At 40.3% G+C, this 26715-nt stretch overlaps 1 protein-coding gene across 2 annotated transcripts in view; it reads right to left on the bottom strand.

The window, feature by feature from the left end:
- Nucleotides 1-305: 305 nt before the first annotated feature.
- Nucleotides 306-26715, bottom strand: part of LOC122475348 (methylthioadenosine phosphorylase) — a 49409-nt gene continuing 22999 nt past the window's right edge. Inside the window, exons 5-8 of one of the 2 annotated variants that reach the window (XM_043567242.1) lie at nt 14719-14821; nt 9652-9891; nt 4356-4478; nt 306-1801 (exon numbers count right to left, since the gene is read on the bottom strand). In XM_043567242.1, coding sequence (XP_043423177.1) covers nt 1763-1801; nt 4356-4478; nt 9652-9891; nt 14719-14821 — 505 coding nt within the window. In that variant the 3' untranslated portion in view covers nt 306-1762. Of the gene's footprint in view, nt 1802-2833; nt 2942-4355; nt 4479-9651; nt 9892-14718; nt 14822-26715 lie in introns of those variants that run through there. The other variant, XM_043567243.1, reaches the window with a different exon arrangement.

Genomic DNA, 26715 nt, shown 5'->3' with positions numbered 1-26715 from the left:
CTCTGAAAATGAGGTTGCTAGAAAAGGCTACTGAATCAAGAAAAGTACCTAAGTCATTGGGGGAAAACTGTGCTTTCTGAAGGCAGCAAGAAAAATGCCCACGTTTTTGCCTTGATATCCTCAGACTTCTAAGAATGAAGGAAAGGAAGGTATAGTATTACAGAGTAGTGAATCAGGGCTTACAGACCCAGACAACCCTGGGTTCAGATTCATTAGGCCATCTGTGCATCTCTAATGCGCAACCAGAGTTGAATCATTGTATTGGAGAATGCGAGAGTCATAATCACATGTAACCCAAACAGCTCCATGTTTTAATGCTGGCGGTAACTGGTTTATTTTATTGTTTATAATTAGCAGATTATCTTGAAGCCAATCTCCTAGACACAAACACATGGACTTTACAGACTCTTTAAACAGGATACATCACTAAAGGATCCAGTAACAGCCCACAGTGAAAAGTAATAATTCTGAGGAAAAAAAAAAGATCTCCCTGTGACAGAACAAAACACATTCCTATAAAATTAACAAAAAGCAGTGTAAGAAGCAAGCTTCTATTTTATGAAAAAATCTAAACCACTAACTCATGTAAAATAATTCGTCAACTCAAAAAGTAGAAACAAAGATCAAATATTAATTTTAAAAATACCTGACACACTATAATGTGTGTATATAGTCTCTTACATGGTTTAAGACTATCTGAGTATTAAACACCCAGTTTTTCTCAAGTTGTGGCAAGCCCAAATATCGTTCTGACTGTACAGTCACTCATGAAGATCGAACTCAAACAGAACTCTTCTTAGAATTACCATCTTAAATTTTGTATCATTACACCTGTAATTTTTTCAAGAACTGGGTCTTTTTTATTTTTAAGACAGCTTTACCATTTGATTATATTCACTGTAGAAAAATGTGAAGACACAGAAAAATATAAAGAAAATTAAAATTGTTTCCCTCCCCCAAATATGGTAACAAAAGATTATAATCTATTCATTTCTAGTCTTTTTATACATCAATGCAGAATTTAAAGACAAAATTAGCAATGTAAAATGCTTACGCATATCCTTTTGTCATTTCATATTACAGAGCAGTCATTTCTTTAGGACATTAAATATGTGAAAACATGATCTTTACTTGGCTGCTTCACAATCTAATTAGAGCTAGGTCATAATTTACCTCCAACTGTTGGATATTCAGATTGTTTTGTATATTTGTTATTATAACTAAAACTATATTAGACATCCTTCTTTATACATAATTCTTTGTATCTCTGATAATTTTATAAAGATAAAGTCCTAGGACTAGAGTAGCCAGCACAAAGGGTGTAAGTATTTTTAAAACTTTTTAAAACTGTAGGAATTTTACCAAACTGCCCTCCAGAAAGACTGTTTGAATTTACAGTTACACCAATAAATAGTCTAAGAATTCCAGTTCTTCTTCATATTTCCTTGGTAACATAGGAAGCTGGATGTTATCTCCTACCCTGTATTATTACAAACTTACTGGGGGAAGGGCAAATGGGGTCTTGTCTTTTTAAGAATTTTTCCACGTGTTTAACTGGTGATTTGCTTTCCTTCTGTTTTCTGAAGCAGTCCAAGCCTTCTAGAAGGCATTTCTGATATGTGCATGTCTTGTCATGTTCTTCCTTAGCAGGCAGGGGCATGAGAGCTGCATGTCTTTCCATGTTTTTTCCATTAACTAGGCAGAAATTTCCCAAATGACTGGAATTAGAAAGTCTTCTGGTCTTCTAGGCAGCCATGCTCTTTTAATGTCTTGGTAATAAAACAGAAAACTGGGCTGTATTCTAAAAGGAAGAAAGCAGGCATAGATTACAGTTAACCAAGCACTTGCTGTAGATAGTGATTCTTAGGATCAGGATAATCACCTGGAGTACTTATTAAAAACCAGATTTTAATTTTAATGTTTATTTTTGAGAGAGAGAGAGCACGAGAAGGGGAGGCCAAGAGAAGGAGACAGGGTCTGAAACAGGCTCCAGCTCTGAGCTATCAGCACAGGGCCCAACACAGGGCTTGAACTGACAGACCTCAAGACGGTGACCTGAGCCAAAGTCGGATGCTTAACCGACTGAGCCACCCGGGTGCCCCAAACCAGATTTTGATTTTTCAGAGAGTGAGGACTCATGGTGTACACTCCTCAGAAAATTCTCATGTTCACCAAAGCTTAAAAACAACCAACCAGAGGTGGGACTTGGGACATAGCTCATAACTCTTTGTTCTTCTGTCTCTCTCTCCTTTCCTGTAAAGTGTGTTTATTTCAAGAAGGTTGTTCAGATTCTCTCAGATCTCTATTCCCTTTCACATCCACTAGGACACATTTTATGCACCAACCTCCAGCCTCGATTAATTTAATGCAATCTCTGTCATTCACCTTATCCCACTGGAAAAAATCCTTGAAATTTTAACATACTGGTATCTCCAAACATAATAGGATCTTCTTTATCACAGCAAGTCTTATATATCTTTATAAACCACAGCCGGACACATAACGGGTACTAAGTGTTTCTGAAATGCATGAGTGAATGGATGATACACATTTCAGTGTACAGAGGTCTGAACATGCTACCCCAGAAAACCCCAAAAGAATAAGCGGTTATTAGTAGGGTGTCCCTTAATGTGACAGAATGGAGGTCATGATTCTTAGTTTTGTCTAGAGCAGCAATTCTTCATTTTCTTCAGAATCTGATGATCAATTTCTTTCCTGAGAATCTGATGAAAGCTACACCTATTAACCCTCTTTAAAAATGCATATATACAGAAATACACTATTTTTACATACTTTCAGAAGTTTCTCAGAAGGAAAGGAACACATGAATTTCTACCATTCAAGCATTTTTTACTTAAAAATGAGGCTGAAATAATTTATTGCTTGGGAAATTATCTTCAAATTCAAAAGACCATGGTCAAAATACGGTCAGTTGGAAAACCTAAAAAAAAAAAAAACCCATCATATTTTGCAGGTGACATTAGCCTCAGCAGCTGCAAAAGTATGAGTCATATTTCCCACAATCAATAGTGTGCTTGTTTAGACAAGCTAACGTTATGCTGCTCCTACTGCACCACACTCAGGAAAATATAACGGTTTCTGGTTATAACACTCCCTATTCTTAGAAATTATTGTTTCCCTTTCCTTCTTAATTATAGTAAGGGTTGCCTGTATTCAATTATGATGGGGGAAAAGGGCTATCGTTTACTCACTTAAGAACATGTATCTCCTAGGTATACAGGTTGAAACCAACACATGTATTTCCTGTCCCTTATGGACTTGAAGTCTAGTGGGAAAACAATACAAATTCCAATATTCTTGACTTTGCCAGTCCTTAAGGCTGACAGACACCTTGTTATAGGGTGTGCTGCAGCCTGCTATATCAGTTTGCAAGAACCAGCTCTGTGTATCTATCAGTGGCTTTGTGTGGACAGCTTGAAGTCAGCTGTGCTGGAGCATTTATACCATGCAGTCAGCATCCACTCCAAATCATGTTTCCTCCAAGCCCAGCAGTTGTCCATCACTGATCACCACACGGTGTCTTCATCACACTGAAATCGTGGCTCTCATTCCAGGGCTCCTTGGTAGTAGCAGTTCAGGTAGGGAGGGCTTTTACCAACTTTTCAAATCCTCTCTCAACTACCTGTCATAAGATCCAAGAGTACAGGTGGGTTCTAGGCCTTAGAACATGCTAGTTACCTTCTCTGGATAGTAGGGGAATATAATATCCAATCCATTTGAGGCAATTCCTTATCCAATGGGGTTAATCATCAGAGTCACAAAATGTCCAAATAAAAATCATGAGTCTCTGAGTTTAGCAGTCTGTTTAAATTATATTCTGGGAATTACTACTAGAGTTGAAAAGCTACCAATCTACAACCCATCCCATGTTTATCATTAATCACTGTCTTAATTTGACACAACATCAGCCCTAGGTAGACATTCTTTGGCACCGTTTTGGTATTGCTATCTTAGTGTTTTGGCTTTAAATTTTGCATGGATCTGCCAAACAGCAAATAGCTTTGTCAACAATGTAAGCCATGTGCACCATAAGCACAATCAATCTTCTTTAAAGTATGACTTAGTGATACCTTGCAAAGCATGACAATGTTAAGAATCTGGCGGACTAGATAATAAAACTCTCACCACCTCGACTTTCAACAGTCTTGCATTATTAGCCAAAACATAAAACTACTCAATTTTAGTATGATAGTAAAGAGCATGAAAACTTGTAGAGAACTTCTAGACTAGTATAAAATACACGACGGGCTAAATCAAGGTGAAGTGAAAATAAGAGAAAAAGGCAGCTGAAGGTCTATGGAAGGGTCTGCTTGAAGATGGCTAAGGATACTTACCTTCAGGTTCTGGAGGGTTTCTGACCATTCCATGGACCCTATCTGAGGTATGGTAGTGAGGAGTAAACTTTTGGCTTTATTGGCATTTTCTTTCAGGGTCTTTAAGACCCGGTCCACTGAAACCTAGAGAAACAACGGCACAGGGTGTTACTAGCAATTTATAATTCCACTGCTTTTCGCAGACCATTTTCCCGAGTTTCTACCTCATCTGTGAAGTCAGTTTACTCCAATTCCAATCCCCTGAGCACCAGCTCTGCATTTTTCAAGGCAGTCTTGCTTCCAGGGGGAAGGTCTTGGAGAAACCTAATGACATCTCTGAAAAGCACCACTGGTTCTCAATATAATGCCTGAGAAACCATCTCAGAAGTATGTGTTAGCATGGTCTAGAAAGATGTGGCTAATTCTCCTCACATCCACAGTAAAATGGATCCCAGTCTTAAAACCATTGCTACACTGGCTAACCAATCAGAAGATGAACATATTTCTCTTAAAAAAAAATTTTTTTTTTTAATAGAACTACCCTATGATCCAGCAATTGCACTATCAGGTATTTATCCAAGGGATACATGCTGTTTCGAAGCGGCACATGCCCCCCAATATTTATAGCGGCACTATCAACAATAGCCAAAGTATGGAAAGAGCCCAAATGTCCATCGATGGATGAATGGATAAAGAAGATGTGGAATATATATACAATGGAGTATTTATTACTCGGCAATCAAAAAGAATGAAATCTTGCCATTTGCAACTATGTGGATGGAACTAGAGGGTATTATGTTAAATTAGTCAGAGAAAGACAAATATCATAGGACTTCACTCATACGAGGACTTTAAGACACAGAACAGATGAACACAAGGGAAGCAAAAATAATATAAAAACAGGGAGAGGGATAAAATATAAGAGACTCTTGAATATGGAGAACAAACAGAGGGTTCCTGGAGGGGTTATGGGAGGGGGGATGGGCTAAATGGGTAAGGGGCTTTAAGGAATCTACTCCTGAAATCACTGTTACACTATATGCTAACTAACTTGGATGTAAATTTAAAAAAAAAAAATCTTTTTTAATGTTTATTCATTTTTTGAGAGAGAGCGAGCGCATGAATGGGGGAGGGGTAGAGAGCAAGGGAGACACAGAATCTGAAGTAGACTCCAGGCTGTCAGCAGAGGGCCTGATGCAGGGGCTCGAACCCACGAACTGCGAGATCATGACCTGAGCCTAAGTCTGACATTTAACAGACTGAGCCACCCAGATGCTCCAGCACGTTTCCCTTTAGAGACGTCTTCAAGACGAATCAGAGTCTCATCATTTTTATAGCTCCCAATGAATTAATGGATGAGCTGCTAATATCACAGAAACAACAACAAAAAAATCCCAAACCAAACAAATAGTCCACTTTAATGAGCTTCCTGATGGGAAAACTAAACACTACATCTGACACCTGAACTGGATCGAAAAATCTTTAGAACCAGCTGTCAATTTACAGAAAATAATACAGCGGACAGAGAAATCTTTCAAACTACCCCAAGGAGATGATTTCAGTGATCCAGATGGTGGGAAACTCTGGTGGGAAACTCTATGGGTCAAATGAAAAGAAAAGGTTTCTTTTCAGAACACTTGGAAGTAAAAAACTGTGGTGTTAGAGATCACTAGAAACGTGAACTCTGCCTCGATAGGTTAAGGAATTATTGTTGGAAAGTGATGATAATGTATGTTAGGTGTCTATGGATAAAATTATGGATCAGAGTATAGATGAAATATGGTTGGCCATTAAGTTGGTATGTTCATAGATGAAGCTGGGTGTTGATTTACAAAAGCTCATACTATTATCTACTTTTGTATATGACTGAAATTGCTTCATAAGGAAGTTGAAAATTGTGAATGTAAAATGGATAATTAGAGGTGGAATATTTGTCACACCTCACTATACTTCAGAACGGATCTGAGGTTCAGGGACACAAGGACTATAATACTTTTCTACTTATTTCCTGGAGTTTATATAAAGTCCAAATCCCTCCCACAAACACTGAGGTGTGTTTTGGAAAAAAATGATGAGTACCGTTCACTGCGGGGATACGAAGCAGTGACAGGCTGGGTGCTGCCAGGTACATGGAGAGGCATACTTCAAGCAGAGTCTTCCAGGGCAGGCTCATGAAGCACCCAAGGGATTTACCTTATATTTGCTTTTTTTTTCCTTACACTTTTCCTTTTGACTGATATTTCTATATAGACTCTGACCTCTCTTTTCTTTGTTCCTAATGTTGGGTTCTACCCAAAATGCCCACTCTACTAACCTCCTCATAATAAAATCTAACCCTCTGTTTAAAGTTTATTATTTATTTTTGAGAAAGAGCAAGTAAGAGCTAGAGCAAGGGAGGGGCAGAGAGGGGGAGAAAGAGAGGATCCCAAACAGGCTCTGCAAAGCCCAATGTGGGGTTCGATCTTATGACCATGAGATCACTACCTGAGCCGAAGTCAGAGGCTTAACCGACTGAGCCACCCAGGCGCCCCTCTAAATCCTCTGTTTAATGTCTAGCTCAAATGTCAAGTTTTCTTCACACTTCTGCACCCCCCTCCGTCATAGCTGCCATCCGATGACCACCCCTGCATAGGAGCCAGCACTATGGTACTTGCTCAACATGTATCATTTGGTTTAATTCTCCCAGAAATCCTGCAAGGTCAAAACTATATACACCTCCCCCCCTCACTTTTGGCTCCATCCCACAGAAGAGTAAATGGATCAAGTAACCTGCCCCGTCTTACAAGTAAATGGAGCAACAGGAATTTGACAGCGGGTTTAGGCAACTCCCAGATCTTCACACCACGCCAGGCTGCACATCTGGTCTAAAGCACAGTGACACACATGGCTGGTTGATGATGCGAACTTCATCTATGCTTTTCTTGTGGCATTCAGCGTTATCTGCCTTCATAGCTTACCACTTACACCCAGCTTAGTTTCTCTGCTTTCAACTCAAGCGACTCCAACTGACTGCTTTCCAAACCTCATGTATTAAAGGAAAGCACCATTTGCTCTGCAGAGGAGACCGATGTTACCAGACTGAGCAGAAAGCCACAGGCAGGAAGCAATCTGCTCTTGGGGAGTGGCAGGGGCTGGAGCCTCCTGCTAATTGGAGGCAGCTTCTCAACACCGCAAGTCTGAGCTGTCCCTTAGGTGACCAGAGCTGCCAAGTCAGAGATTATGCTGTGTCAGGATCTGGAAGTCTCTTACACACCAAGCTACTGATGCAAAACAAGGAACCTGTGTTCAAGTATAACCCAAACTCCATATACAGATGGACAGACAGCAAGAATATCTTACTCGGTTTTGTATGAAAATGGACGGTGAAACAAGCAGTTCTGATGCAGTGGGAAGGGTCACCTTGGAGAAGATGTCAGCTCCCCTACGTGTGCTCAGAACAGCCAGCCCTGTACTCGTTCTTTACTTCAAAACTCCTTGACTGTACTTTTGTCCCTTTGTCTATTTTAGTCTATGTGCTGCTGAAGAGAGCACTCCCTTTCTCTATTTTAAAATGAGATAGAGGACAAGACACATGATCCAGTTTCTTCAAGTAAAATCCAAGGAGTGAAAAGACAGGGGAATATTAGATTGAAAGAGATATAAGAGGTGTATTATTCCAGGGGCGCCTGGGTGGCTCAGTTGGTTAAGTGTCTGACTCTTGATTTCAGCTCAGCACATGATCTCACGGTTGTGGGATCGAACCCCATGTTGGGCTCTGTGCTGAGTGTGGAGTCTACTTAAGATTCTCTCTCCCTCTCCCTTTACCCTTCCTGCACAAGCTTGCATGCTCTCTCTCAAAACAAAACAAAACAAAACAAAACAAAGCAAAACAAAACAAAACAAAACAAAAAAAGGCATATCATTCAAATGCAATGTATGGGTTATAAGGGACCCTGATGTGAATGGTTGTAGAAGACTGGAAGGAAAATGTCAACAGTCTAGATATTTGATTACACTAGGAATTCATATCAGTATTTTGGGGTACAATAATGGTATTGTGGTTATTTTGTTATTTTATTTAAAAAAATATAAGAGACTCCTTTTGGAAAAATATTTACTCAAAATAATGAGGGCAGGGGAGAGAGAAGCGGGTAGGGGTATATTTATATGACCCAAGACTGGCCATAGCTGGTAACTGTGGAAAGGTGGGTGATGGGTAACCGGGGGTTCATTATACTAGACTCTCTACTTTTGTAGCTGTTTGAAGTTTTCCACAATGAGAATATTTATTTTGGAAGCCTGACTGAAGTGGTCGAGTGTCTTCAGATACCAGTTGGACCTTGCCGTCTTTCCTGCCCAGAACTCCTTACTAACCTCCCCGCTGAAATCCTTATATAGTCTACATGGCGCTGCCTGCCTCCCTCCCTCCTCTCCACTCCACCCACGCATGCCTGCCTTTCCCACCGCACATACACCAGAAAGGCTTCCCAGACTTCAAATGCTTGGTTGAGTCAACTGGATATGTACTTCTCACCATACTATTTCTTTGTAAGCCTGAGCTTTCTTACATTGGTCTGCTTAACCTCTGTACTTCCTCCCTAAGCCCCCCCAAAACTCAGAATGTTAGACCCTTACAGGCTTGACTGTCTGCTGTCATATTCCTACACCAAGTATCATCCATCCAGTCATGGCAGGTTAAACAGATATGAACACAGAGTCCTCTTACCAGGAAGAGGTAATAGGTCTTTCCCTTTGAAAACAAACAACCCGTAGCACAGGATAAGGAAATTACAACCAAAACACACTTTCACCTTTAAAATAAGGCCCAAGTCTCGGGGTGCCTGGGTGTCTCAGTTGGGTAAGTGTCTGACTTCTGCTCAGGTCATGATCTCATGGTTCGTGGGTTTGAGCTCTGGGTCAGGCTCTGTGCTGACTGTTCAGAGCCTGGAGCCTGCTTCGGATTCTGTGTCTCCCTCTCTTTCTGTCCCTCCCCTGCTTGTATTCTCTCTCTCTCTCAAAAATAAACATTAAAAAAATAAAAAATAAGGCGCAAGTCTCAAAATGAATTCCCACTGCACCTACATGTCTACAATGTACTGTTTACTGTTGATCCTTGGAAAGAAGTGTCTTGTTCTTCTCTCTGGAGACCTATTTTGTATCTTCCAATGAGAACTATAAAGAAAATATTTGACCATATATAAAAAGCTGACTTTAAGACAGTAGAAAGGTGGTTTCTGGAACTAATACAGTAGAAACAAATGGTTAAGGCACTCTCTCAATGGCTCTCGTGGCACCCGGAAACCCAGGCGGTATATATTCAGAAGCAAATTCCACCTACCGCTTCCTCATGCTCCTTCCAGCAATCATAATCTGTCGCCATGGCGATACTTGCATAGCAAATTCCAGCCTCCTTAGCAAGAACCACCTCGGGAACCGTGGTCATGTTGATAACATCCGCCCCCCAGGTGCGGAACATGAAGCTTTCTGCCCGGGAGCTAAAGCGAGGTCCCTCAATTGTGACCATTGTCCCTTTTGAGTGGCACCGGAGCCCTAACTTTTTAGCAGTCTCTATGAGGACCTAGAAAACACAGAGAGTCACAAACTCAAAACATACAAATGTAAGTAACAGTTTAATATTGTTTTTTTTCCCCCAATGTTGAACAAGTTAATTACTTAAGTATTTTTCTATAAATGGCTAGTACCTGGAGGCCCTCAGACAGAGCCTGGGAGATCACGGAAATGTGTTTCCTGGATCCTCACCTTCCTTACATAATCCTGTTCCCCCAGCGCCTTGCACATATGGCTTACAGCAATAAAAGCAAACAGTGAGCTTTTTCTATACACTAGGCATTTCTTTTTATACTTTAATTTCATTTATTTCTTAACAGCTTGAAGAGACTAAGCTGGGTTGTGAATATGGATTTGAGTCTGAGCTCTTCACCCCAGAGGCTGAGCTAAGGTTCTGATTCTAGTCACATCTCAAAGACATGCTAGGAACAGTTTCCAAGCTCCTGAAAGGTCTTTCATACACAATCTAAAGATCATTGTAAAAGCTTTTCTTGGCTAGAAGATGATTTCTTCATAATCTCTTTTGCCTGTTGCCTCTCCCACAAACATACCGAAACAGAATGAGGCTGTGCAGGTTTTTTCTCTCTAGGGATAAATTTATCATGGCATCTCTTTCTTTTTTTAAAAAAATTTTTTTTTTCAACGTTTATTTATTTTTGGGACAGAGAGAGACAGAGCATGAACGGGGGAGGGGCAGAGAGAGAGGGAGACACAGAATCGGAAACAGGCTCCAGGCTCCGAGCCATCAGCCCAGAGCCTGACGCGGGGCTCGAACTCACGGACCGCGAGATCGTGACCTGGCTGAAGTCGGACGCTTAACTGACTGCGCCACCCAGGCGCCCCGATCATGGCATCTCTTTCAATGGTAAGGCTATGCATGGATTTTAAAAACATTATTTTTTTTTAACATTTATTTATTTTTGAGACAGAGAGAGACAGAGCATGAATGGGGGAGGGTCAGAGAGAGGGAGACACAGAATCTGAAACAGGCTCCAGGCTCTGAGCTGTCAGCACAGAGCCCCACGCGGGGCTCAAACCCACGGACCGCGAGATCATGACCTGAGCCGAAGTCGGACGCTTAACCGACTGAGCCACCCAGGCGCCCCTAAAAACATTATTTAAAAGCCTGATCAGTTTTTCCAGTATCTAATTAATAATGCACATCTAACCTTCAGGTTATTAATTTCTAGCCTGTGCTTCAACATTCCTTTTTAATTAAAAACAAAAATGAAGTCCTAAAAAAAAAAATTAAGTCTTTTAAACTTAACTGTTAACCTACTTAAGCACTGCCAGAAATTCACTTAATCTTTGTATGTTTTCTCATCTGTAAAATGGTAATTAAGATTGTATTATAGAAGTGTTGTGCAGGTTAAAGGAGCTAAGGAATATACATCACAGAACTGTGTTGGGCATATTGTAAACACTGTGTAAAAAGCCAAACCGGTCTTCTAACAATTGCTAATTTTGGCACCTTCTACACACGTTTGCCAAATAATTGACAAAGGTTCCTGGGGTGCTTTAAATATAAAATGGAGAGACTCAATGTCAATAAAGTCTCCAATTTAGGCCAAAGTATGTCTAGCCTGCATGTGTCGGAACCACATAAGCAAATTAACCTATTTCTTAAATAATTTTGGCAACTCCAAATTTAGAAGCGTGACAAGTCATAGGACAGTGAACAGTTGATGTTATATCATGTTTATTTATCCCAGATTATGTTGAAAATAAGAGTATGCTTAATAAAAACTTTTCCCTAGAGTACAGGTTATAAATTCAAAGGCCTAAATCACTCCTCTTTCCCCTACCTACCCCCGCCACCCCCAAATTAAGAATATACCCAGCCTAGGGGTGCCTGGGTGGCTCTGATGGTTGAGCATCCAACTTCGGCTCAGGTCATGATCTCCCAGTTCGTGAATTCAAGCCCTGCATCAGGCTCTGTGCTGACAGCTCAGAGACTGGAGGCTGCTTCAGATTCTGTTTTTCTCTCTCTCTCTGTCCCTCCCCCGCTGGTGCTCTGTGTCTCTCTCAAAAATGAATGAACATTTAAAAAATTGTTTTTAAAAGATATAGCCAGCCCAGTCCTGTCTTCATTAAATGTCTTTTAAAATCCTGAATACCTAAGCTGTATGTCTGGCCAAACTTGAGCACCTCTAGAGATGAGTGAAGGAATAGCACAACCACTTGGTACACTGGATTATGGCGTGTTAAGTTCTCACGTCACTCTGGGAGGTGGGTGCATGATGGTGAGGAGGAAGAAGAGAAGGCTTCTTTGGGTGTGGGCCAGATACAGTGACAGACCCTGGGGTCTCGTCACTTTGCACCCCCCACAAGAACAGAGAACTCCAACACTATGTACCAGAGATACAAACCACAGGCTGACTGAGAGATCTCTGGGTCTGAGGTCAAGATGCTTTCATTTACATGTTTTGAGCAATCATGATGGAATTCCTGAACCTACCACCATCCTTCAAATATTATCAGCAATATTAGATCACCAAGCTAAATATATTTTATGTGTTAGAACTTCCAAAGACTGTGTCTTCAGATTACCTCCTAAAACAACATGAAGTGAAAATATTTTGGGGGTAGAAGTGACATGGGACAAAAGATAAACACTACAAAAGGATATTATTCTGTGACAAGTATTTTTTCCACCCACGTCCTAGTGAGCCAATTCACCTCCCCAAGGGAAATCACAAGTTTTTTGGGTCAGTTTTCCAAAAAGACTCTATTTGCATGTAAATATTTTCATATTTACCTCTTTATATATAACACAAGTGGTAGAGCAGTACAACCATTGTTCACACCTTGTTTGCCACTTGACAATTCACCTTGACAATCCTTCCTCATCAGTACATGAAAAGTCATGTGAATGTTCAAAGTTAAAGTAATAATTACCAAGGGGCAGCACCATCTACTCTTTACATTTCTGGACAGTATTTACAAATCTCTCAGAGTATGTAGGAATAAAGTTATATTCCAAAGGCTTATTTTTCTTTTTTTTTTCTTTTTCTTTTTTTTTTTTTTTTTTAGTTAGAGAACATGCACAAGAGGAGGGGGGTGGGAATGGGGAGAGGGAGAGAGTGGGAGAGAGGGAGAGAGAGAATATCCCAAGCAGGCTCAACATTCAGTGTGGAGCCTAACGTGGGGGCTCCATCCCACAACCCTGGGATCATGACCTGAGTTGAAATGAAGAATTGGACGCTCACCTGCCTGAACCACCTAGGCACCCCTTTCCCATTTTCTTAAACTGCCTTTCCTAGCACTCTAAATGTTGGGGGGGTCCCTTGACTTGGCTAGACCAATAACTGCTGAGTTAATGTGGTCTCAAGGGAGGCCAAACTCTGTTACTGGAAACTATCACCAAGCCACCACATTTGCATGAGTTCTGAAGACATCATTAGTATTTCCCTTACCCTACCTCTACTCCTAGTACTGTAAATCAGTGTTTTCTCTGTGGGACAAGATCTCAAGCATATCTCTCCCTAGTCTGTTTCTTCCCAAGCTGCCCCCATTTGGAAATGGATGACAATTTTATATACATCTAATTAACCCTGGAAAACAAATTCATTATGTGGACAGATCTGTGTTTCAGAGGGAAGACTAGCACCAACATTTTGATATATTCTGCTGCTAACTACCCAGAAACATATACATCCAAATACAAAAATACAAACTTAACCTTCCATTTTTTAAAAACAAATAAAAAATTACTTTCACAGAAATCAGAGGGAACCAACAAGCAGTGGTATATCTGAAATGGCTTCCCTGCCCCCCGATCCCCCGCAACTCCTGGTTTAAGATTCTAGAATTTTGAGATCACAGTGAGGTTAAGATGCCCTTGCTATTAACCACAAGGAACCTATTTTTACACAATTATGCAGGGTTGAACATAAAAGTTCTTCTACTTTCCATATGTAGGTGTTGAAATTATCTGAATGAGTGGCATGGTTAGGTACTTCCACTGGCATTTGTAGGGCTAACCCCGTAGTTCTGAGATTTTACTATAATCCTGGAAAGGAGGCTAGACAGTAATAGCCAAACTCATCTTAAAAGTCAATGATGCCAATGTGACAATTTACAGATTATCACTAATAACTTAATTCATAAAAGCAGTTCCCACTCATTGGATGTCTCATAACAGGTATAGTTCAAAGCACTTTATGAGTAATAACCTATCTATCCCTCACACATTTCTAACAGGTACATGTTATCATTATCTTCATTTTCCAAATGGGGAAACTGAGGCTCAGAGGCATTAAGTAACTTGTCCAACAAAACACAACTAAGCAGAAGAGCAGAGGTTTGATCCAAGAACCAAGGTAATCTTGTTCTAGACTATACATCCTTGACTAATACGCTGTCCTACACTAAATTATTTAAAAGGTATTCTGGGCCACCAGGGTGGTTCAGTCAGTTAAGTATCCGACTCATGGTTTCAGCTCAGGTCATGATCTCATGGTTCATGGGATCATGCCCTGAGTCGGGCTCCATGTGGACAGCTCAGGGCCTGCTTGGGATTCTCTCTCTCCCTCTTTCTGCTCCTTCCCTGCTTGTGCGCACATGCACCCTCTCTCTCAAAATAAATAAACTTAAAAAAAGGTTTTCTGACAGCAAAATCAAGTCCTATAAAAAGTAGCTTGCAACTTTGAGTGATTCAGCTTATAAATGACTGAGAGGCATTACTGACACAGAGAAACTCTTCGTGAAACCTTGCCCAAGAAGCAAGCTTGAGAGGTGGAAGAGGGACCATGTGCTTAGCCAATTAGTCTAACACTAGATGCCACCCCAAGCCCTTACAACTTATTTTAGCGCACCTTCTAGGAAGACTACAAACCTCTCTCGTTTTGGGGCAGAACGGCTCAGCCATGGGAATATGGCATACTCCTCTGGCACAGGAATGACTTCCATCATAGAAGGTCTGAGGCCTTATGGTGGTCCTATAAAATAAAGTGAAAAAAAATTTTTTTTAAAAGCCATCACTCCATCCTCTGGAGGCTGGTGAATCAACTTTATCTAGGTCAGCATCTTGGTGCCTGCTCCAGAATCAATAGCTCTGGATATGGTGAAGGCAACTATCGGAAAAGCCACTCTGGAATGGTATTTGGCTTTTTTGGCTCTGGGTTGGTGGCAAAATGCTTCCCACCAGGTCTGGTGACTATGACAGGACAACCAAAGTGGACTGTAGGCACAGCTCAACTTTGGGCTTGGGAGGCTGGGTAAACCACTTAAGAAGTCACTATAAAATTCCCAATCATTGTAGATGTAGAGGACTGTACAGTGAACCCCATATATATCCATCACCTGGATTCAACAATTCAAATGTTGTCAAGCTTGCCTCATCTGTTAGCTTTTCCATGATTGCAAATCTCAGACTTTGTCATTTTACCCCTCATTAGATGGACCAAAATATGTGTACTTTTCACTGCAATGTCATTATCACATCTGATTAAAATTAATTCCTCAGCACCAACTAATACACAGACCACATGCAAATTTCCTTGATGCCCTCAAAAATGTCCCCTTTTTTTTTTTTTTTTAAGCAAATGCTTTTTTAGTTTCAAGTTCCAGATGAGGTCCTAAACTTGCATTTGATTGACCTGTCTCTGATGAAAGTAATTTCTGCCCTCTACCCCCAATCTTATTTTTTCATGCCTTTGGCCCACTGAAAAAGCAGCCATTTGTCCTGCTCCACTTTTGGGAATCTCTTTGCACCCCATTTAGCTTGTTGCTCTACCCATCATAATTAGTTCTGAACTCTCTTAGTTCAACTTTTTGGTAAAACATTTTTGAATCCACAAAGAAGAGGTTAAAATTAACCCAGAGCCAGAGCCAAATCACCCTGCAATTTTCACCCGAAGTTTTCAGAATAAAGCACTTTCTATGTCCTTTATATTGTTCTCAACTTGAACTCATGAGTAATACGGGAAAGAGACTCTTCATCTTTCCTACAGAGGGGAGGGCTCGAGAGGGCCAGACCAAGGGAAAACAGGGGAAGGTAGATCACTTAATGTCTACTTCCGGGGACGGGAGAGAAGGAAACGGCATGGAGAATATACTGGTTCAGTTTATACAGCTGGTGGGTCCGCCTACCAAAATTAATCTGTTACTTTCATCCTGTCACATACCAAACAGGGACACTAGCTGGCACCAAAGCCACCTGGCTCAGTAAGGAGGCCTCCGTGCTTTGCAGGGATGAAAACCTAGCCTGTACTCCTCCCAGCCTTTTGTCATGTGTCTCAGGGGAAGGCCAAGTTAACCCCAAAGCAATTCCAGATGGGGTTGAAGAACAGGTCAAATGACTGTTCCAGCCCATATAAACAGAGGCTTTTCTCTTTTTGTAAAACTAACCAATAAAATGGTGCCACGTACTCCAGCTCTGGCTTGGTATCTGCCTTCCATGAGTCAAGTATTAGCAATATCCCCATTTACAACCATGATCGAGTACAAAAACAGGGCCACAAAAACCTCTAGCAGCTATACCCCAATGTCCACACAATAGAACCCACACCGTATCTCTGTCCCTCTCTCCTCTATTGCTACCCTTTCTTTGCCTAATCACTCCTCTCTGTTCTGAACTTCTATCTTAAGACAAAACATGTATTAGTTATGCTTTATGTTATGTCATATACATGTGATATTATTAACTATAGTTTTCATTTCCTCTGTCAAGTGGAAGATTTTACATTTTTCGCTTTATTTATTTTTTAATTTATTTTTTAACGTTTATTTATTTTTGAGACAGAGAGAGACAGAGCATGAACGGGGGAGGGGCAGAGAGAGAGGGAGACACAGAATCTGAAACAGGCTCCAGGCTCTGAGCCATCAGCACAGAGCCCGACGCGGGGCTGGAACTCACGGACCATGAGATCATGACCTGAGCCAAAGTCGGACGCTCAACCGACTGAGCCACCCAGGCGCCCCTTACATTTTTCACTTTAAATAAAGCTCTTTAACCACTAGCTATATGGCTTAGAGCAAACTGCCGTATCTTTTTGATTTTCCATTTCCAATCATAAAATGTAGTTTATCCACCCATTTATACAGGTATTATGAGGATTAAGTCAATCAAGATGTCCAGACAAATGCCAGCAGCTCAGGAGTGAGGTCTGGGCTGGAGATGGAACAGAGAGCCAGCACCAAGGAGAAGCTGTGGTTGAGGCTGGAGCCTCAGAGCACTCAAGCCTGCAGGGACAAGTGAAGGGGACAGCCCTGAGGAGGAAATGAAGACTTTAATACTAATATTTCCAATAGTTTCAGGGCTAGGCTGTCGAGATCCAGCAAAGAAAGGAGCAAATGAGAAATACCTTGCTTCACACAGCCTGCCCACCTATCCGTGGTGTTTCACATAACTTAAGTGTCAGTACATTCAATGAAACATTTAATGACCTAAACTTCAATTGCTATAAATAGCAATACTCCTGTCCAGCATAAAATAAGGCATGATTAATGCTGAAGGAAATGCTGACCAAGGGCAATGGGGGTTTACAATCATAGGGGACAAGAGTGGATTACATTTTCTTTGATAAGTACAGTAAAGTATATACATGTATTTTCTTTATGATTTTCTTTTTTTAAATGTTTTTATTTATTTAGTTTTGACAGAGAGAGAGAGAGAGAGAGAGAGCGCGCGCGCATGCGCGCGGCAGAGAATCCGAAGCAGGCTCCACGCTATAAGCACATGGGGCTTACGCTTGTAAACTGTGAGATCATGACCTGAGCCACAATCAAGAGGCAGATCCTCAACAGACTAAGCCACCGAGGCGCCCCTTCCTTAGAATTTTCTTAATGACACCTTCTTTTCTGTAGCTTACTTTATGGTAAGACTATAGTACATAATACATATACCAGATAAAATTCACGTTAAATGACTGTTATCAAAGCCTTCTGGTCAACAGTAGACTATTAGTAGTTAAGTTTTGGGGAGGTTAAAAATTATACATGGGCTTTCAACTCAACAGGAGTCAGCACTCCTAGCCCCCATGTTGTTTAAGGGTCAACTGTAATTTGTTACAGCATCAACAGGACACTAATACATATGCTCACATGGTTTAAGATACAGTCAACTGAGTTCTGGTTTCTGCAAGTAATAAAGAAATGACGCTGAAGGCTGTCCCAACTCTTGCTACAGTTAGCAAACCTTCCCAGCTAGGCAAGAGGACTATCATTTCACTTCCCCACTAGCTTAGGACCCCACCTGGCAGAAAGACTCTTGAAGTGACTGATCTGGCTGGCTTTACTGCTTACTCAATAACTCTATGCCTCTAGGAAAGTCAATCTGATGTCTATGTACCTCAGTTTTTATCTGTTTTCTCATATTCAGAATGAGAAGTAAGTAATACCACCTGCCTTCCAAGGTTGATGTGAAGACTGAATGAGACACATGAAGCAAGTACTCAGCACTAGCAACTACTGTTCAGGGAAAATCTACTTCTGTACTTGCCACGTGCCAACCTCAGAGCCTGACATGGGTGTGGACCTCAAGGCAAAGGTGCACAAAAAACCGTGTGAGGCTATCAAACCCAGATACATGCTAAGAGACGTTACGTGTACATACAAACAAAAAACTGCCCATGGTAGAGTGAAGGAGGCAAAATTGTGTTGTGTACTGGCAAGAAAAATGACTTCAAGACTGCCAAGGAGAGAACACTGGGCACTTTCACACACAGAATAGGGAAAAGCCTAGAAAAAGACGGACTGGTAGGTTGTTTCTGAATCAAGACTCTTAAATCAGCCATAAGACAGTCATTTGTTAATAATTTTCCTTTGAAGAAATGCTGAGTTGCAAACAACTTGTCCTACAGCAGAAGCAAACCTAACTGCACATCTCTGAGGAGGCACATGTCCCCAACAGGCTCAGCATGCAGGAACATGAGTCAATTAATAAACTGGCAAAGCAGGGCCAACGACTACTCATAAGGAGCATGGCTTTGGGGAAATGATTTCACCCACATCACTTAAAAGATATCCAAACAATAATGTGCATGGGCAGAGACAAACTCAGTTTCTGAGAAACCAAAATGAAACAAAAAAACCTCCCAGTCCCTCTTCATTACAGCCTGGGCTCTGAGGGAAAGTGGAGGTGTTCTATGTAGGTCTGTCACAGCCACCTTGACGCCCAGAAGCTGTGCTAGCAATTTATCCTATAGGGATGTTCACACAAATACAAAGATAACTGGACACACCAATGTTAACTGAACCAGTTAATACAAACAGGAAACTGAAAACAAATTTCTCACTTAGAAGGCAACTTAAATAAATCACATACCCAACAATGGAAGAGTGTATAGCTGTTAGGAAGAAAGTGATGATATCTGACTACAGGTATGGAAAGCTAAGAGATGGTGAAAAGGGAAAACCGCATGTTGTGAACTAGAATAGAATAAAAAGAAAAACTTCTTTTTCTAGAATTCCTACAGTCATACAAACATATTTTCTTTGTGTTAAAGAATATATAAATGTATATAATACGGACTCACAAAATGCTTGATTTAGTTAACAATATCTCTTTTTTTTAGTTAATGGTACATCTCGACGATTTTTCTAGATCAGGACATAAAAATCTATTTGTTTAAAGTGCTAAATAGAAAGCCACAGATAGGCCAGTATACTTATTATACAAAAAATGGGTAATTAAAAAGGGTACAACCAGTATCTCTGCATGAGCTACCTTGTACACAGTTCTCAAAAAACCAAGAAAAGGAACTGTTTCAGTCAAAGGCCACACACTTTTGAAGTTTAATAGATCTTACCAAACTGCTTTTCAAAGGGCTGTAGCAAGGCATACACCCACTGGAAACATAGGAGGGTGTCACTTTCTACCATATGCTCTCCTCTACTATTTTCATTTTATTCCGTTACAAATATGCATTACTCTTTAAACGCTTTAAAACACAAGACTTGGATAGCATTTTAGTTTTAGCACATATTATAACACCAGAGACAATTTAAATTAAAAATCTGAAAAGTATACAAACAGGTGAAGATGGCAAAAAAAAAAAAAAAAAAGGGGGCCAAGTCACCAACTGATTAAATCAGAAGGGTTATTTATATCTTAGGAAACATGCATAATTTTAAGATCAACAGGATTAAGAATGAGCCTTCTCAATTTCTAGGAGTATATATGTGTGTAGGTGTACACACACATATTTGTGAACAGCATTGTCATGAGCACGTTTATAAGTGAAGGATCAAATCTTAGAAGACTTGGGTCAAGGGTTCTTATCTGGAAAAGAAAGGTAGGGCACACGGGGAAAGCAAGATAGTATTTAAAACTGCAGTGGGTAGAAGTAGAGGAAATTCTGATGTGAATGGCAACAAATTAGGCCACGACGGAGTCTGCTCTATTAATCAGAAGAAACCGAAACCTTCTAAATTTGGACAAAGGTCATTAAGATCCCACTATTGCTCTGATCTAATGAGTGCTTATGGTGCTACAGAAAAGGAGAAAACCCAATGATGTTTATATCCCAATGAGGAGGCAATACTGCTCAATAAATAGCTAACAGTTTCCCTTCTTATTCTGGACTTTTCATGAGGTCTTGCTAAACAGAGGATGCAGAGCAGTAGCCAAGAACAAAATCTCGACTCCGACACAGGTGGTGAGTAACAATCTCTTTGGGTCTCAGTTTTCTCATCTGTACGAGATGCTTTCCAGTGCTGTGATAATTAGCAGTACTAGGAACATGTTATGACTACAAAAGCAGCTTTGTTTTGCTGTAAAGTATCATGGACACCACTCCAGGTCAATGTATGTAGCTTTACAAGATCCTGTTTGCAACTTCACGACATTCCACAGGATGGCTGTCAACCACTGCTTTAGGCTGCTCACCCAGGAAACAATATACATATATCCTGGTATGTGTCTAGAAAAATTTGCTGCTTTTATTCTTAGGACTGCAAACTACAAAAGGGAAAGGCTGGTTGGAAAGACATGCATACTTTAAACCTTAATAAGAAGTCAAACTGCCTTTTTTTTTTTAATTTTTTTTTTAACGTTTATTTATTTTTGAGACAGAGAGAGACAGAGCATGAACGGGGGAGGGTCAGAGAGAGGGAGACACAGAATCTGAAACAGGCTCCAGGCTCTGAGCTGTCAGCACAGAGCCCCACGCGGGGCTCAAACCCACGGACCGCGAGATCATGACCTGAGCGGAAGTTGGACGCTTAACCGACTGAGCCACCCAGGCACCCCCAGACTGCCTTTTAAGAAGAGTTCTAACAATCTCTACCAGCAATAACTATGTGAGTTAATTATCCAGGACCTAACAGCACCTGACATGTGGGAGGAGCTTAATATTTTATTTCACTTCAGAATTACACAGAAATAACTTCATGTTTATAATCATTTATAAACATTAATAACTCACTGGGGAGAGGGAAATGGGCAGGGATACTAAGCACAAAGGCAATGGAAGAAACTATCACAAAGGTGACCAGATATATGTCAAAGATCATTGGCATCGATGACAAAAGGAACTAGGAAAAAATTACATCAAATTACAGGAAGAGCTGAGGTCTTCTACAAGAGCTTTTTTTTTTTTAATTTTATTTATTTCTTTAAATTTACATCCAAGTTAGTTAGCATATAGTGCAATAATGATTTCAGGAGTAGATTCCAGTGATTCATCCCCTATGTATAACACCCAGTGCTCATCCCAACAAGTGTCATCCTTAATGCCCCTTGCCCATTTAGCCCATTCCCTGACCCACAACCCCTCTGGCAACCTTCAGTTTGTTCTCTGTATATAACAGTCTCTTTGTCCCCCTCCCTATTTTTACATTATTTTTGCTTCCCTTCCCTTATGTTCATCTGTTCTGTATCTTAAATTCCACATATGAGCGGAATCATATGATATTTGTCTATGACTTCACTTAGCATAATACCCTCTAGTTCGATCCATGTAACTGCAAACGGCAAGATTTCATTCTTTTTGACTGCTGAGGAATATTCCATTGTACATATATACCACTTCTTCTTTATCCATTCATCTGTCAAAGGACATTTGGGCTCTTTTTATACTTTGGCTATTGTCAAAAGTGCTGCTATAAACATTGGGGGCACATGTGGCCCCTTCAAAATAGCACAACTGTATCCTTTGGATAAATACCTAGTAGTGTAATGCTGGGTCATAGGGTAGTTCTATCTTTAATTTTTTTCTTAATTTTTTTTAACATTTGAGAGACAGAGAGAGAGCATGAGCATGGGAGGGGCAGAGAGAGGAGGAGACACAGAATCTGAAGGAGGTTCTGGGCTCTGAGCTGTCAGCACAGAGCCCGACGCGGGGCTAGAACTCACAGACAGCGAGATCATGACCTGAGCCGAAGTCAGACACTTAACCGACTGAGCCACCCAGGCGCCCCTATCTTTAATTTTTTGAGGAACATCCTTACTCTTTTCCAGAGAGGCTCTACCAGTTTGCATTCCCACCAGCAGTACAAAAGGGTTCCTATTTCTCCAGGTCCTCGCCAACATGTGTTGTTGCCTGAGTTGTTAATATTAGCCATTCTGACTGGTGTGAGGTGGTATCTCATTGTAGTTTTAATTTGTATTTCCTTGATGATGAGTGATGTTGAGCATTTTTTCATGTGTCTCTTAGCCATCTGGATATCTTCTTTGGAAAAGTGTCTATTCATGTCTTTTGCCCATTTCTTCACTGGATTATTTCTTGGGTGTTGAGTTGGGATAAATTCTTTGGAGATTTTGGATACTAACCCTTTATCTGATATGTCATTTGTAAATATCTTCTCCCATTCCCTTGGTTGCCTTTTAGTTTTGCTGATTGTTTCCTTCCCTGTGCAGAAGCTTTCTATCTTGATGAGGTCCCAATAGTTCATTTTTGCTTTTGTTCCCCTTGCCTCCAGAGACGTGTTAAGTAAGAAGTTGCTGCAGCTAAGGTCAGAGGTTTTTGCCTGCTTTCTTCAAGGATTTTGATGGCTTCCTGTCTTACGTTTAGGTCTTTCATCCATTTTGAGTTAATTTTTGTGTATGGTGTAAGAAAGTGGTCCAGGTTCATTTTTCTACATGTCACTGTCCAGTTTTCCCAGCACCACTTGCTGAAGAGACTGTCTACATTCCACTGAATATTCTTTCTGCTTTGTCAAAGATTAGGTGGCCATACACATCTGTGGGTCCACTTCTGCGTTCTCTATTCTGTTCTATTGATCTGAGTGTCTGTTTTTGTGCCAGTACCATACTGTCTTGATGATTACAGCTTTGTAATACATCTTGAAGTATTGTGGGATGTATTGCGGGATTGTGATGCCTCCAGCTTTGGTTTTCAGGATTGCTTTGGTTATTCAGGGACTTTTCTGGTTCCATACAAATTTTAAGATTGTTCTAGCTCTGTGAAGAATGCTAGTGTTATTTTGATAGCAATTGTATTAAATATGTAGATTGCTTTGGATACTATTGATATTTTAACACTATTTGTTCTTCCAATCCATAAGCCTGGAATATTTTTCCATTTTTTTGTGTCTTCAATTACTTTCATAAGCTTGCTATAGTCTTCAGTGTATAGATTTTTTACCTCCTTGGTTAGGTTTATTTCTAGGTATTTTATGGGTTTTGGTGCAATTGTAAATGGGATTGATTCCTTGATTTCTTTTTGTTGCTTCATTATTGATGTATAGAAATGAAACCAATTTCTGTGCATTGATTTTATATCCTGTGACTGCTGAATTCATGGATCAGTTCTAGCAGTTTTTGGTGGCATCTTTTGGGTTTTCCACATAGAGTATCATGTTGTCTGCAAAGAGTGAGTTTTTTTTTTTTTTTAATTTTTTTTTCAACGTTTATTTATTTTTGGGACAGAGAGAGACAGAGCATGAACGGGGGAGGGGCAGAGAGAGAGGGAGACACAGAATCAGAAACAGGCTCCAGGCTCTGAGCCATCAGCCCAGAGCCCGACGCGGGGCTCGAACTCACGGACCGCGAGATCGTGACCTGGCTGAAGTCGGACGCTTAACCAACTGCGCCACCCAGGCGCCCCTGCAAAGAGTGAGTTTGACTTCCTCCCTGCTGTATCAGATGCCTTTTATTCTTTTGTGTTGTCTGATTGTTGAGGCTAGGACTTCCAAATACGATGTTGAATAACAGTGGTGAGAGTGGACATATCTGTCCTTCCCTGACCTTAGGGGGAAAGTGCTCAGTTTTTCCCCATTGAGAATGATATTAGTGGTGGGTCTTTCATATATGGCTTTTAAGATCTTGAGGTATGATCCCTTTATCCCTACCTTCCTGAGGTTTTTTTTTTTTTATCAAGAAAGGATGCTACACTTTGTCAAATGCTTTCTCTGCATTTATTGAGAGGATTATATTGTTCTTGTCCTTTTATTGATAGGATATATCACATTGCTTGTTTTGCAGATATTGAAACAGCCCTGCATCTCAGGTATAAATCCCACTTGCTCATGATGAGTAATTTTTTAATGTATTGTTGGATCCGGTTGGCTAGTATCTTGTTGAGGATTTTTGCATCCATGTTTATCAGGGAAATTAGTCTGTAGTTCTACTTTTTAGTGGAGTCTTTGGTTTTGGAATCAAGGTAATGATGGCTTCATAGAATGAGTTTGGAAGTTTTCCTTCCATTTCTATTTTGTGGAACAACTTCAAAAAAATAGGTGTTAACTCTTCTTTAAATGTTTTTTTTTAATTTTTTTTAACATTTTTATTTATTATTGAGAGACAGAGAGAGACAGAGCATGAACGGGGAAGGGGCAGAGAGAGAGGGAGACACAGAATCTGAAGCAGGCTCCAGGCTCTGAGCTGTCAGCACAGAGCCCGACATGGGGCTCGAACCCACGAACTGTGAGATCATGACCTGAGCTGAAGTCAGTCGCTTAACCAACTGAGCCACCCAGGCGCCCCTTCTTTAAATGTTTAGGAGAATTCCCCTGGAAAGACGTGGACTTTTGTTTTTGGAAAACTTTTGATTACTAATTTGATTTCTTTACTGGTTATGGTCTGTTCAAATTTTCTATTTCTTCTTGTTTCAGTTTTGGTAGCTTATGTTTCTAGGAATTTGTCCATTTCTTCCACATTGCCCAATTTCTTGATGTATAATTGCTCATAATATTCTCTTATTGTTTGTATTTCTGCAGTGTTGGTTGTGATATCTCCTCTTTCATTCTTGATTTCATTTAGTTGGGTCCTTTTTTCTTTTTGATCAAAGTGGCTAGGGGGTTATTGATGTTTTTAATTCTCTCAAAGAACCAGCTCCTGGTTTCACTGACTGTTCTACAGTTTCTTTTGGTTTTGTTAGCATTGATTTCTGTTCTAATCTTTATTATTTCCCATCTTCTGCTGGTTTGGGGTTTTATTAGCTGTTCTTTTTCCAGCTCTTCAAGGTTTAAGGTTAACTTGTGTATCTGACACCCTTCTTCCTTCTTTAGGAAGGCCTGGATTGCTTCCTGGATATACTTCCCTCTTATGACTGCCTTTGCTGCATCCCACAGGTTTTGAGTTGTGGTGTTATCATTTTCATTGGCTTCCATGTACTTTTTAATTTCCTTTTTAACTTCTTGGTTAGCCCATTCATTCTTTACTAGGATGTTCTTTAGTCTCCAAGTATTTGTTGTCTTCCACATTTTTTCTTGTGTTTGATTTCAAGTTTCATTGTGTTGTGATCTAAAATATGCATGGTATGATCTCAGTCTTTTTGTACTTGTTGAGGGCTGATTTGTGTTCCAATATGTGATATATTCTGGAGAATACTCAAGAAGAATGTATATTCTGCTGCTTCAGGATGGAATGTTCTGAATAATATCTGCTAAGTCCATCTGGTCCAGTGTGTCATTCAAAGCTGTTTCCTTGCTGATTTTCTGTTTAGGTGATCTGTCCATTGCTGTAAGTAGGGTATTGAAGTCCCCTACTATTATGGTATTATTATCAATGAGTTTCTGTATGTTTGTGATTAACTGATTTATAAATTTGGGGGTTCCAACATTTGGAGCATAAATGTTTACAATGGTTAGATCTTCTTGGTGGATAGACTCCTTAATCATGATAAAATGCCCTTCTTTATCTCGTTAGTCTTCATTTTAAAATCTAGATTGTCTGATATAAGTATGGCTACTATGGCTTTCTTTTGGCAACCATTAGCATGATAGATGATTCTCCATCCCCTTACTTCCAATCTGCAGGTGTCTTTAGGTCTAAAATGGGTTGCTTATAAACAACATATAGATGGATTTTCTTTTCTTATCCATTCTGTTACCCTATGTCTTTTGATTGGAGCATTTAGTCCATTGATATTTAGAGTGAGTACTGAAAGATATGAATTTATTGCCATTATGTTGCCTGTAGAGTTGGGAGTTTCTGGTGCTGATCTCAGGTCATTTCTAGTCTTTATTGCTTTTTTGTTTTGTTTTGTTTCATCTTTTCTCCCCTTAGAGTTCCCCCCTAAAATTTCTTACAGGGCCGGTTTAGTGGTCACAAACTCCTTTAGTTTTTGTTTGGGAATTTTTTTTATCTCTCCTTCCATTTTGAATGACAGCCTTGATGGATAAAGAATTCTTGGCTACATATTTTTCTGATTCAGCACAATAAATATATCCTGCCACTCCTTTATGGCCTGCCAAGTTCTGTAGACAGGTCTGTTGCAAATCTGATCTGTCTTCCCTTGTAGGTTAAGGACTCTTTTTCCCTTGCTGCTTTCATGATTCTTTCCTTGTCTGTGTATTTTGTGAATTTGACTATGATATGTCTTGTTGATGATTGGGTTTTGTTGAATCTAAAGGGGGTTCTCTGTGCTTCCTGAATTTGGATGTCTGTGTCTTTCCCCAGGTTAGTAAAGTTTTCTGCTATGATTTGCTCACATAAGCCTTCTACCCC

The sequence above is a fragment of the Prionailurus bengalensis genome, chromosome D4, assembly GCF_016509475.1.
Source record: "Prionailurus bengalensis isolate Pbe53 chromosome D4, Fcat_Pben_1.1_paternal_pri, whole genome shotgun sequence".
Classification (NCBI taxonomy): Eukaryota; Metazoa; Chordata; class Mammalia; order Carnivora; family Felidae; genus Prionailurus; species Prionailurus bengalensis.
Note: the sequence above shows the minus strand (reverse complement) of the source record. Positions and strands in the feature narration are given on the sequence as shown.